Here is a 14145-nt window from a genome sequence, read left to right on the forward strand (position 1 = left end):
GTCTAGTGTTTGTAAATAATCTAAGATTTAAAGAAGGACATAGTTAAGGTCATTCATGCTATTGTACTCGTATATTTTTGGTAGTACTTGTCAAGCTAATATTATCTTTTAAAGAAGTTCTTCAAGAAGAAGCCTCCATCTACTCACAAAAGGATACGAAGGAGCTTTGTTGCAAAGGGGGTCCTTCATTTGTAAACCCTACAAGGTTTGTTGCAAGAGCAACTCAAGGTATGTAAAATTGCAAAATTTGTAGCAAATAAGAAGGTACAATCATTTTTGAAATTTGCTTTATATTACTAACTTTTTCATGTCTAGGGTTGCGCTATAAAGATTCTTATGTTGTTAAGAATAATTGATCTTTAAATCAAATCAATCCTTATTGTACTATCTATCTTTTACTCACTTTGGTAAAACCCTAGCCTTTTGATGCTTAGGGTATGTTGAAACTCTAGCCTACTTAGGGTTTGTTAATAAAGTCCTACTCTCTTGATGTTTAGGGAACCCTAGCTTTTTAGGGTTTGTTGATATCTAGGATATTCAATGAAACCCTAGATTTTTAAGGTTTGAAGAATTAGGGTTTACAACAAAACCCTTGCAAAATTCAATATAAGATCCTAGGAATAAAACCCTAGGTGTATGTGCTTTCGTATGTTTGAAACCCTAGCTTGGTCAAGCTGTTAAAATTTTGTTGTTTGTGTCTATGGCTTACGACAAATCCCTAGTAAAGTTTGATATGAAATTCTAGGACATAATAGTGAAACCCTAGATGTAAAATGCTTTTATTAGTCACTGATATTTAAGGCTTTAGTCTCAATGATGGAATCTAGGGTTTGTGACAAAACCCTAGCAAAGTAGTTGAAAGTCTAGGATATTTCAAGATGCAATCGTCATTGATTGTCAACCTAACTAAGTTTAGGTTTTGACTTGATTTCTTATTTTGATAAATGCGCCCATTGTGAAGATTTGCTAACCCTATATTGATATAGTTAACTTCATGCTCTTGTATATTTGTACTTGGTTGTATTTGTTGTTAAAGATTTTGCAGATATATAGTCTTCAAAGATGTTGAAGATGTTTACTTCTTGATGATGATTAAACATGATGGAAAGAGGGAGTTGTAAGAATGTTAATGGATAGATGACCTTGTCGCCACAAAAAGAATAATGCTCTTGAAAAAGTGAAGCTTTGGAAAGTCAAACTTCTCCGATGACATCATGATGCAAAAGAAAAACCCTGTGTGGCTAGAAGAATAAAATTGTTGATGGTTTTGTCCATTAGTTAAGAAGAAGCTTGAGTAAAAGAAAATGTATATCTCCCCAGATAAGAGGAAGGACATATTGTCACTACTATAAGAAGAAAATGAGATCAGAGAATGGCTAAAACACTCCAGATGGATGTTCTTGAAGTTGCTAAGGCTGAGTTTGGTGTTGTTGAAGAAGTTAGAAAGCTTCCGATGAGATGTGTTTGGATAATATGATGATGATTTAAGCAGCGTCATAATATTTGAAGACCCCAGAAGTTTGTGCTAACTTTTATATATTTGAAAGTTTATTACTAATTGGGGTTGTGATTGTACAGGCAAATCTCTCCACAAGAAGGTTGAACATTTTGAAGCATGCTTGGACTAGTGGATATATCTGATTTAGTTGATAGGGAGAGATAAAGCATCTTAAGGCAACAAGATGCTTGAGAGGACATTTGGTCGGCCTGTGATAATGTCTAGATCCCAAAGTAGAGAGGGTATTGTTGGTCTTGTGGAGCTCCTACCTTGGATACGATACCTAGATCCATGGGTTGGCATTAGAGATGAAGCCTGGTGGTACCTATAGTGGCTAAAGCTTGGAACACACCTTAGTCCCAACTGGATAGATACCTTCGTCAAGTATCTGGTCCATAGCATTGCGTGTGCTAAGACTCTTCATAGAACATGTCAATTTGAGTTCATCCTTGTACCTATATGTACAATTATGAATACCTCCCTAGTTAAGTGGAAGTGTTGAGAAATGTAACAAGTATCGGTCTTCATAATTGAGTCACGATATAATGTATTTGTCAAAAGAAGAGAAAATTTTATTGTAAAAGAAAATTGACTTATTAAAGCATGGGTTTCATGCTTGGGTCATTGGTCAATAGGTCAAAGCACTCATTGAAGTGCTCTAGGATTTTTGTATTAAATCAAAGTCAAAATCATTATGTAAAGGACTCTTCTTGGGCTCATTAGGTCAAAAAATTATGTCTTATCCTCCTCTATCAAGTCAACCCTTACCTCCTATCAAGTTGGCCTCTTCAACTATTCATGTTGGCCTATTAGTGGAGCTTCCAACAACTATATCAAGCAATGATATCAACCCATTATGAGAACAATCAATCATGAAATCGATCTGGAATTTCAATAGAAAAAGATGTTCGATGAAGACATAAAAGGAAGAGCTATGAAAGAGGAGAACCAAAAGTTTGATAAGGATTACAGGACCGAAGTTAGCCAAGAAGGATTACAGGACTGAAATTTGCCAAGGAGGACTGCAGGACCGAAATTTTGCTAGTATGATTGCAAGAGCTGAAGTTACAGGATGACAAAGAGGGTCGAGTTTCTTGAAAAGCTATTTGATGTTGATTCGTGAAGAAATGAACCAGAAGATGTCTGATCTATTTGGAAGGTTGACTTGATGGAGGGAAGTCTTGGTCAAAGGATCTTGGATATGTCTCAACTTGACTTGGTTCTACTGAAGAAGAAGTTTGGCTGGGTTTACCCCTCAAAGAGGGGTTTTGCCTTGGCTTGGAGCCTATCTCTAGTGTCTTTATTCTTTGCATTGTGATCTTGTTTGGCATTTGGCTTGATGATGAACTAATGTAATTACTAATAAGAATCACAAGCACTTGTAAGAGGAATCATTAATAAAACCCTAATCATGCACTGCCCTAGATTTCTCAACACTTAGATGCCGGAGCAAGCCTTCTTGTGTTAGATGTCTTCCTCTTCCTTTCCTCTTCTTGTCTTGAGTAGCAAATGCACATGGTTTTCCTTCTTCATGCTTTTGAATTCTCCACTTGGAAATCATCCTAGTTTCTTCTTGAGTGTAATTGCCAACAAGCTCATGAAATGTCAAAAACTTGTCATTGTTGCTAATAGTTGTAATAAATGTCTCCCAAATTGGAGAAAGACTTCCAAGTGCAACGAGTACCATCTCCCTATCAGATATAGATTCTCCAGCAGTCAAAAGTTGATCCTTGAGTTGGGATATCCTCATGAAGTATGATTGCACAGTCTCTCCCTTGTTCATTTTGATGTCCTTGAGTTTATTTTTCAAGGAGAGAATATGGTTCAAATTGTTGACCTCATACATCCCAACCAACTTATCATAGATTTCCTTGGACTTCTTCAACTTAGAAATATAAGTAAGCAAATGATCTCTTAAAGAACCAATAATGATTTTCTTTGCTTTGATCTCACTTTTCTTGTACATGACCTTGATAGCAATAGAAGCATTCTATGGAGGCTTAGGTAACTTTCCTTCCATATATTCCAAGACATCATTTTCATTCAAGGTTACCTCCAACCTGATTTTCCAAGAAGCAAAATTTGATGAGTCATTCAGTGTCTCTACATCCTTGAAGTATGAGGTAGACATCTTAACTAAGTCAAATAAGCTTCTTCAAATCTCTCCAAAGGTGACTGTTTGTCTTTTGTCTTCTTGGGCTTGTCTTCACCTCAAATTTGATTCCATGTTAATTTTCCAGTGTTCTATGCTTAACACAATCACTTATTACAATTATTCTTCAGTTAACAATCACTTTATCCAATAAATTCAATCTTCCAACAACAATAAGCAATTGTAGATATAATAGTAAACCAATGCACAATAGAAGATGGCCAAAAACAATAGAGATTCGAGACATAGTAGTTTGGTCAAAAACCAAGGAAAAACCCCACAAGGGGGAAAACCCTTTCAAAATTCTTCTTTTATTAGATTGTCATCAAATGTTCAATAGAGAGATACAATGTTCAAGTTCATCAACAAAGAGTCAAAGGTCAAAGCCTTGACTATCCCAAATACCAATCCAATATCCAATCAAAGATGAGCCCAAAAAGTCAACTCTGGTCAACAAGTCAAATCTGCAAATTCTATCAAAGTCAACAGCAGCAAAAGAATCCCTAACCAGTCAATGATCAAACCAACCTCCAAAAGGCTCGATCAAACAATCAAAGAACTCAGCCTTCTTTCCTTAGTCAAACCCTATCAAAGTAGCCTCCAAAAACTCGGTCAAAGGAGAGATAAAGCCTATGGTGAAACCTCAACAGATCTGTGGTCAAACCCAGTCAAATTCTGCAGTCAAGGTTGGTCAACTTGCCCAGAAAAAATCAGTCTCTTGTCCAATCAATTCGACCTTCCTAAACAAAGATAAATTCTGAATATCCAAGTCAAAATGATCCAAGTCAAAGGCTGGTCAAAGTTGTCCCACAGAAAATCAACAAATCAAACAAAAGAGTCTTCCTTCCCTTCGCACGTGTGAGCTCGGACCTCCTATTTCAGACCTGTATGAACCAATAAAATCAAGAGAGAGAAGATGATGTGATGTGTGATGATGCCTCCAAGTGATGTGACATGATGTGTATTTATATGTGTCTAAGGAGGTCGAATTTCCTTGCCCAGGCCGACTTGTACTTTTGTGCACATGTGGGTTTCACATTAAAAATAATATTTTTCTTTGTGCAAATTAAGTTCTTCCAAGGGCTAGTAGGGTCTCCAAAGGGTGAGGAAGCCTTCCCAAAGGAGGGAATTTCTCCCTGAGCTGCCAAATTTCAACAGGATCTAGGATTTGGATATTATTATTTTATAATTGCAGGTTTCAAGCTCCTACTTATATAAGAGAAGCTCCCTCACATTGTAATATATGGTGGAAAATTCAAGAAAATAATGTTGTGTGTGTCTTACACTTAATTTCTTATGAAAGCTATGCAAATCAAAAGTTTATCTACATATCTGTGACTGTCCATTTACTTCATCTCGCTGATTTTATGTGCTGGAATCTTCTACTAAATCTGCTACAATAAAGGCTTCATAATAAGTTGGCTATGCCATTAAGGAAGGAGATTGAAAGAGGTTCTATCTATTCATCTTCTTTCTATTTTTATCTTCAGGTTTGAAGTATTGATGTTATGTAATTTCATTGAATGATTGCATGGTGTATTTCAGCTTGAAATAAAATCTCTCCTTGTTGTATTACCGTGTGCATAATTAGGGCTCCGCATTAATACGTAAATTTCTGCATGTTTAAACAGCTTATTGACCCACACCCATTCATTAATTTACAGCCTTTGTAGAGACCCTAAGACCCCATATGCCCAATTGGGTTATTGGCACTAGTCAATGACTTCCAATCACCAAAAGTATAAACTTAGTCAATCAATCTAAATTTCTGTCTTACTAAAGGAACTCTTCATCTTACCTAAGCCCATCGCATAAATCTTTAGTAATCCTAATCCTAGGGATGCCCACCTTGTGCTTGACGAGAGTTGGCCTTAATGAGAAGAAGTGCTATTGTGGTGACGATAATAGCCCTAATTGAGTTACCCTTAGGCTTGCACCTGCTGTTGGAACTTTGTAGCTTAAGTGCAAGTTCAATTGGTAACAAGCACCAATTCGGACAAGGGAGGGAATAGGTCCCAATTCTCTGTGCTACAGTGTGATTGACAAAATATTTTGAAAGGCACACTATGAAAAGTTATTTCTACCCTTTCATTCTCTTATCATCAATGAGGATAAACAGGACTCCAAAAGAACTTCATTACCCAAGGAAGTTTCGTACACTTCAAGGTGATTTCTTTAACACGTTACTTTTCATTACAATGCAATCTGGCCCAGATCTATGTTGTTCACTTATAATAATTTTTTTCCATTGAATGCATGCTTGTATAAAGGTTTAGTGTTTAACTACTGCACAATTTATGTGTGTTCAGAATTTTTTTCAGGGTTTGTCCCAGAAATATGGCGGTTGCATTAGGGATTGTTAACATGGAAGAGGCTTGAAATTCTAGTTTACAAATTCGCATTTTCATCCACATCTGGAAATGACCTCATAGTTTGTTTATATGAAATATTTTTGGATCTGCCAACAACCACTGCTTCCCCCCACCCCAACAAAAGCACATCCACATGACATGTATCACATACAGATACATGACAGATCTGTATTCGATATCTCTGAGGCACCATCCCAAGATGGATTCTGAAAAACAACACTCAAAACATCATGGGAAAAATAATTTAAAAAAATAATAATAGTCCCAACTAAACCAAACTAACAAATAAATTTCACAAGATGATTGTTTTACGGTTTACCATTAGAAAGAAGCAACAATGCTTTTTCACTATGCTATGCCATTCCTAGAGAGAGCTGCAACACTAAGATTGTTATGAGCATAAATATATAATTAATCATTAATAATAATTAGTATATTGAAGAGGCATGTCCTAAAGGACATGATTATTTGTGAAGGGGTACCTTGCCTAGTATATAAACAGGGCCCTCATTTGTAATCAAACATATCTATTGTACATTCAACATTCTTATATATAAATATTACTTGTCCTATAATGGATATTTACATATTCTATATATTTTGAATATTCTTGAGTATATGAACCTTGTTCATTACAGTCTTCGAGATTCACCTACTCTAATTCAGACAATGTGAGGTGCTGCGCAAAGGAAACTGATGGTGGATCACTCAATGGATAAAGCTGGAGATGCTGGTGACCCCCATGATGAGTGCATGGGAAAAAAGAGTACCCCGCCAGAATCCAAATTTTTCATATAGTGAAAACTCTCCTTCAAATTTTATCAGGCTTTGATGCCACTGTAACGAACAAGGTTCGTATCGTCACGAATATTCAGAATATCTGGAATATGTAAATATCCATTATAGGACAAGTGATATTTATATATAAGAATGTTGAATGTACAAGAGATATGTTTGATTACAAATGAGGGCCCTGTTTATATATTAGGCAAGGTGCCCCTTCACAAATAGTCATGTCCTTTAGGACATGCCTCTTCAATATAACTAATTATTATTAATTATTAATTATATATTTATGTTCATAACAAAGATTCTGTAGCATTTTCAACATAACACTCAGCAATTTCCTGATAGTGATCTTTGACTAAGATGTTTAGAACAGAAATTTTTTATCAAGGATCTGAGGATATTTTTCTGTGCTTCATGGTATTTATTTTGCAAATACAAATTTTAATATACAGTCTTCTATGCTGTTTCCAGTCTTATTGTATACAAATATTTTCTAAAAAATATACTCAATTCATATCCATCCCCATATCTGTATCCATGTTAATCTCTGTATCATGGTAACTTTGTATGTCTTGTAGAAAAATGAGTTCTTCTATCAAGGATGGGCCATTTCTTTGTTACAGAAGCTCTGGTAGGCAACCATGGAGTTGCTTTATCAAATTAACCTTACTTCTGAGACACAATATTCTATGCATATATAATTAATATGGAAGTTAAGGTGCAATTTGGACATAACACACTTAAATATGCAGAAACAGAAAATATGTCACTGATATCTACTTTAATTTGAATCCAGTTGCCACCGTTGCCATTGATATCTCTAGATATGGCTGCTGCTGCTGTGATCTCTTAAGCTATGAACACTTGCAAATATTCTACCTTTGTTCCTGAGGAGGCAGGAGGAAACAAGTGGATGTGTTTGAACTTTGGGTTAGAAATGAAACCTGGTGTGCGATGTTATGAATCACAAGGACAGATCGAGTGTACTTCATGAGGCCATGATCCCGATAATATGCCTGAAGATAGACAGGCAACAACGCAGTGTGCCAGTCATTCGCAACAAAGACCAGGTTGCCATCCCCATAACACACACCACCACAAGGTACCAGCCAAGGAACCTGTTCACAAGACTTCCAACTTCAGTCCCCGACCCATCAAAAAACTGTGAGATCTCTAATTTGTTAAACAATCTGCTGATATGTTTAATGAACATAACGAGCTAGAAAAGGAAAGATACACCAAGAGCAAAATACGAGAGTTCTAACAAGTAGTAATTCAGAAATCTTAGGAGGGAATATTTCAGTAGTGAAAAACAACTATTCACCAAGCTTACGGGTGCACTCAGATGACAAAAAAGTTTAAACCAAAGTTTATAGATGTAAGTGAAATGAAATGGTAGAAAAGGGTCCTAGTTATCTTGTGACATAATTTAAATCACAATAGTGAGGATATCCTTCAGATAAAGAGTAATGAGAATTAAACTACCATCCAAGACGGATTCCAAATCCTCCACATAAATACTGTTTATGGTTTTGTTCAAAACTGTTTTAATCAGTGTTGCAAATATCACAATTTTATTGCGATGTTTTCAAAAAATCGCGATTTTTTCATGCCCACAATTTTATCGTCCGATTATATCGGCAATTTTTTAACTTCAAAAAATCATGAAAAAACTGCGATTTTTACCAAAAAATCACCAGTCAATCCATAAAAGTTGTGGGAGCGGAAAACCATGCAGTTTTAAAGGCTAAATTCATTTTTTTTGGCTCATTTTGCAGACAAAGGGCAAGAGTGAAAGCTAAGGAGGAGGAGAAGTCACCTACAAGGGCAAGAGAGAAGAAAAATGAAGGAATTTGGCATCCCAAGAAAAAAAAAAAAAAAAAAAAATCAAGTTTAGACCAAGTTTCTTCAACAGAGCATGGTTTTCAGGTATGGGCATCAAGTTTGGCCATTTTTTTTTTCTTGTTTTTCCTTGGGTTTCTATCACCCATTTATTTTCCATCATTTTTGTTTGGATTTGAGTGTGTGTTTTTTGTCATTTTTGTTGCATTTAGTGGAGAGGGTTTTTTTGGTCAAAAATGCAAAATTTCAATTGTTAGTTTTATTTATTTAATTTCTTCTTGTGCCCTAGTTTTTTTCCATCATTTTTTCTTGGGTTTGAATGTGTAATTTTTTTCCATTATTGTTACATTGAGTTAAGGGTTTTTTTTGGTCAAAAATTCAAAATGTTGTATGTAAATTTTAATTTCATTTGTTTAACTTGCAATTCTTCTTGTGCCCTAAGTTCAAACTTCAAGCTTCAATCTTACATTAAAACTCAAGAGCAACAAAGTTACAAACATGCCAAGGAAATTGGACCCTCTATGGGAATTTTGTGAACCTGATGGAGGGTTTGACAGATCAAATTTGACTTGCAAGTTATGTGTGCATCATATGACAGAGGGGTATACAGACTGAAATATCACCTTGCACAAGTTCCTGGACATGATGTAGGGCCTTGCTCAAATACAAATCAAAAAATCATCCGAAGAGCCCTCAAATCATTGGAAGAAATAGAGACACCCAAATTGTCCCAGGCAACTCTGAAGAGTCAAATTAGAGTGTCAGGTTTGGAGGTGACCTGAGAGTGGTACTGGTTCTACTTCACCATCAACATCTACACCCAACCCTGTAACAACCTCATCATTTTTTGTTCCTAGAACCACACCTAGTGTGCAACCTGTTGAAGAAAGTGTAACTAGGTTCGGTCTTCATAAATGTAACCTGGTGCTCCTTTGTTATATTTATCAACGAGTTTCTTGCTCATTGATCAATCAATGCAACCAATCAGTGTCCGGGGCCAATCGCAACAATGATCCAAATAGGTCTAGCACATGTTAAAGTGTTATAGGTGGGTCAAAGAGTCAAAAGAAAATGTTGAAGACCTTAAGGGCATGTTACACCATGTATATTTACGTATTAGAGTCAAAGATATTCCTCCAAGCAAAGTCACAAGTCCTCTCCTAGCAACGACATCACCAAAGAAGCAAATTCGAAGTGGAAAAATCAGGTCAGCATCAAGTTTACTAATCGGCCTCAAGTCGACCTAAAGGAGGGGTAGACCTCTATATATAGAGGTTGTCCACTCCTCCAACGAAAATTATTCTTCACCTCTGAAATCAGCGAAGGTAGAAGGCAAGATAATGTTATGATATTCCGACACATAGGAAATAGTTAAGTATAACTTGGTCTAGTGTAGAGTTAGATAAAGTGTGTTTTTTTACTATGTACTTTTGTAACTTACAATCTGACGGTCACGATATGTTCTAGACATTAAGTGATCCGACGATTCATTCTCTCCTCGGTATTGCCGACACTTGATCTGTGGCTTAACACCCGATTGATCCACGATCTCTATTTAAAAAGCATGGAGGGTCATTTGTAGGGTGACCGTTCATGAGAGAAGCTTATGTAAATTTTCATTATTTTATTAATAAATTCCCTGAAGTGGCCGCGTTGGCTCAGGCCGTGGACTGTTTTCCTCTTTGAGGGTTTTAACCATGTCAAGAATATTGGTGTATTGATCTGTGATTTGTTTGTGAGCAGTGTCCTTTGGTGTTCTATCTGAGGAACTTACCCTGTAAATTCCTACATGGTATCAGAGCTATTTGAGGGCCGCATCCATTGGTGATCCAAATCCGAAGCCGGTACAACTGCATCCGATTGTCATTTCCTAGATCTACTGTTTCTGACTGGTTTCGGGCTGAGAGGACTGCTCTATTGTGTTAGGAGCATCTGTTCCAGTGAGGAACCCCTTTCGTTTCACGCGAAAAGGTTTCCAGTAGCCCTAGCTACGTCATTTTTAAGATTTGGAGGTATACAATTTTTTTTGCAGTTCTAGTTATTCATCTCTCTGTTTATTTCGGTTTATTTAGCTCTTTGTTTTTTATTACCGGATCTATACCTTTCATTTTTGCGTATGCTCTTTGCCCTGCGACTCTGTGTGATCTGGGCAAATCAGAAACAAAAAGAAAGGATTTTTCTCATGCGTATGCTCTTTTCCACCACGCCTTAGTGTGATCTTGAAAAATCAGAAACATAGAGGAAAATATTTAGTTTCCGGTGAAAGCTAACTTCAAGCCATAAGGTTTGGTTTTTTTGCATTCCTGTGTTGGGTTGTGTGGTTTTTTGTTTTGTAGGCAAAAATAGCTTTTTCAAGTAAGCACGCACCCCAAAGCTTCAATGACTAAAAAAAAAAAACCCTCCCTTCCTCTTTTCCAAAAATTACTAACCTTTTAAACTAGCTCACTTGGTCCAAAGTTGCTTTATGACAATAGAGGTCTTGGTTCAAGTCTTTCTTTTTGTTGAGTTACTTTTTCAAAAAGCACATGTAACTTATGTTTTAAAGTTACTTTATGTAAAAGTGTTCTCACCCATTACAAAAAGTGAGTCACTTATAATTCTAAAGTCTCTTTATCTTTTATTTAAGTTACAATTTAGTGAGTAGCTCATAAAGTACCATTGTAAAAGTGACTTTCATTTATTTATAAAAGTGGGTCACATAAAATCTTTTTTGAAAGTGAGCTAATTAGATTAAGTTTGGAAATGAGGGGGATTTTTTTTATATATAACATTATCATTCACTTCCGCACATTCACGCACTTTGTCGGCATCTTCAACAACTTTTCTTCAACAAGCCATAACTTTTTCATCCGGAAGCTGTTTTCAGAGCCGTTTTTTTTTTTTAATCAGCCTAATTTTTCGAGATCTTTCCATTGAAACACTTAGTTTCAGCGTCTACAGCTTCAGTTTATGTTAAAATGGAAAGTCCATGCCAAGTTATTCTTGACAGCACCAACTACTTCCAATGGTGGTCCTACATTGTGGATTTACTTAGAAGTAAAGGTCTTTACAGAATAGCCTCGGGGCAAGAAACTAAACCTAAAGATGAAGATAAGGTAGCTAAATGGGAAAATAGGCAAGATCAAGCACGTGGGTTGATAGGGATGTCTATTTCTCCAAACCTTAGATTCCATATCGCAGAACTTGATACCCCTAATGAAGCAATGAAACAACTCACTAAAGTTTTTGGAATTAAAAATGAATTAGAGCCCATCAACTCGAAAATGAGTTGCTTACGTTGGACCCGAATAATTTTTCTTCCATTGAAGATTTTTTGTCCAAGTTCAAGACCCTTAGACTTCTCTTGGAAGGTGTTAAGGTTAAGAAAGAAGATGATAGCTTTATCTATTCCATTATTACTAAGTTGGGACCAGCCTACTCTGTGTTTGTTTTCACATTCCATTCTACTAGAGAAGCATTTATTTCTCAAGGACAAGACTATAAGTCCCCCTCTTTTAATGCCTTATGTGATTCTTTAATAAGAGAACAAGAAAAACTCTTACATCTTGGTCTTCTTAATCTTGGAAACTCTTCTAAGAAAGCCTTAGCCGCCCAGCAGTAACAAAATTCAAAGAATCCTAAGAAGCAGTGTCCTAAAAAGAATGGTCCTAAACCAAACAAGGGTCCAAAGCAATTTCAGTGTCAAAATGAAAAATCATTTCAACAAAATGATAAGGCAAATAAAAACAAAGGGAAGAAGACTGATAGACATTGCCACTTTTGTAATCGAGATGGCCACTTAGAATCCAAATGCTTTAAGAAGATGAAAGCAGCAATGAAGGAGCATAACATCCATTTGGAGCACTCTTCAACTTCAACTTCATCTTCAGGAATAACACTTTCTGCATGTGGTTGTCAAGCATCTCGATCTAGTTATGCACTAAATGTGTCTTCTTCTTCTCATTCTCATGAGTGGCTCATTGATTCTGGAGCTTCTTATCACATGGCCAAAAACAAAGCCATATTTTCTTCTTTAAATGATTGTAACACCAAAAATATATATGTTGGTCATGATAGATCTCTTAGTGTTGTATGGACTGGAACTGTTCATCTAGACAATGATCAATTTAATGATGTATTATGTGTTCCAAACTTATCCTGCAACCTTCTATCTGTATATCAAATAACTCATTCAGGTGAAAGTAAAACCGTTGAATTTTCACCTCACGATGTTGTAATTAAGGACCTAAGAGATCCTAAACAGATTTTAGCTACTGGCATTGCTGATGATTCTACAAGGTTGTATAAGTTTAACAACTTTGGGTCATCAACTCTTCCCTCGGTATTTGTTGTTCATAATGATGAAGTGAGCAAACTTTGGCATAAGTGATTTGGTCACTTAAACTATCGCTCCCTTCAAAATCTATGTAAAGAAAATATGGTGACAAGTCTTCCTATGGTATCTTGCAGAGATGGTGTTTGTTCCGGATGTGTACTCAAAAAACATCATCGGGATAGTTTTGAAAAACGTGCCTCTTGGCACGCCTCAGCCCCTTTACAGCTTGTGCATAGTGATTTATGTGGTCCACTTCCAGTTGTTTCAATCTCTGGCTACAAGTATTTCTTAACTTTCATTGATGATTTCTCCAGACGCACTTGGACAAATTACATAGTAAATCGCACTCCTACTAAGGTTTTAAAGAATATCACTCCAAAAGAAGCATGGAGCTCAATTAAACCAGATGTAAGTCACTTTCGTGTTTTTGGAAGTGAAGCATGGGCCCATATTCTAGATGAGAAACATAAAGCTTTAGAACCTAAGAGTGAAAAATGTATTTTTGTTGGATATTCCGAAGATGTCAAAGGATATAGACTTATTCCACTTAAGTCCAAAAATGTTATCATTAGAAGAGATGTAAAGTTTGCTAAAAATATATCGGTCTACGAGCCTAGTTCGGCAAATGTTCCACCTCTCTCTATCCTTTCTACTTCTGAAAATATTTCTTCTTCAGATGATGATAGTGAGGATGACAATCCTCCCCCACCTTCTCAGGATCCTCCTTTAGCTCCTCAGCTTCCAAAATGGGTTTGTGCTACTCGGGATGCAGCGGGTGCTCTTGCAGGTGATCCTACAGATCAACGACGTACACGTTCTCAGTTTGATAGAGCCTCTTCTTTACTGGCTCAAGCTTCAGCAAATTATGATCCTAACACCTTTGCAAAAGCTTCAAGCCATCCAGATTGGGACGCAACTATGAATGAAGAATATCGTTCATTATTGGCAAATGATAAATGGGATCTTGTTCCTCTTCCAAAGTGACGAAAACTTGTTAGATACAAATGGGTTTACAGAACCAAGTATGGACCAGATGGAAAAGTTGATAAACATAAAGCTCGCCTTGTTGCTAAGGGTTTTTCACAAGTTGAAGGCATTGACTATATTGAAACCTTCTCCCCTGTTGCCAAAATGAACTCTATCCGCCTTGTTCTTTCCCTTGCTGCCTCTTTCAAAT

General features: G+C 36.4%; 1 protein-coding gene across 1 annotated transcript in view; it reads right to left on the bottom strand.

Annotated features, from left to right (window-relative positions):
• Positions 1-14145, bottom strand: part of SS2 (starch synthase 2) — a 144496-nt gene that overhangs the window by 39748 nt on the left and 90603 nt on the right. Inside the window, exon 7 of the mRNA XM_089432387.1 lies at positions 7756-7929. Coding sequence (XP_089288513.1) covers positions 7756-7929 — 174 coding nt within the window. The remainder of the gene's footprint in view (positions 1-7755; positions 7930-14145) is intronic.

Source organism: Pinus tabuliformis, chromosome 5_1 (assembly GCF_031772625.1).
Source record: "Pinus tabuliformis cultivar Carrire ecotype Pingquan chromosome 5_1, CPIR1, whole genome shotgun sequence".
NCBI classification, from domain to species: domain Eukaryota; kingdom Viridiplantae; phylum Streptophyta; class Pinopsida; order Pinales; family Pinaceae; genus Pinus; species Pinus tabuliformis.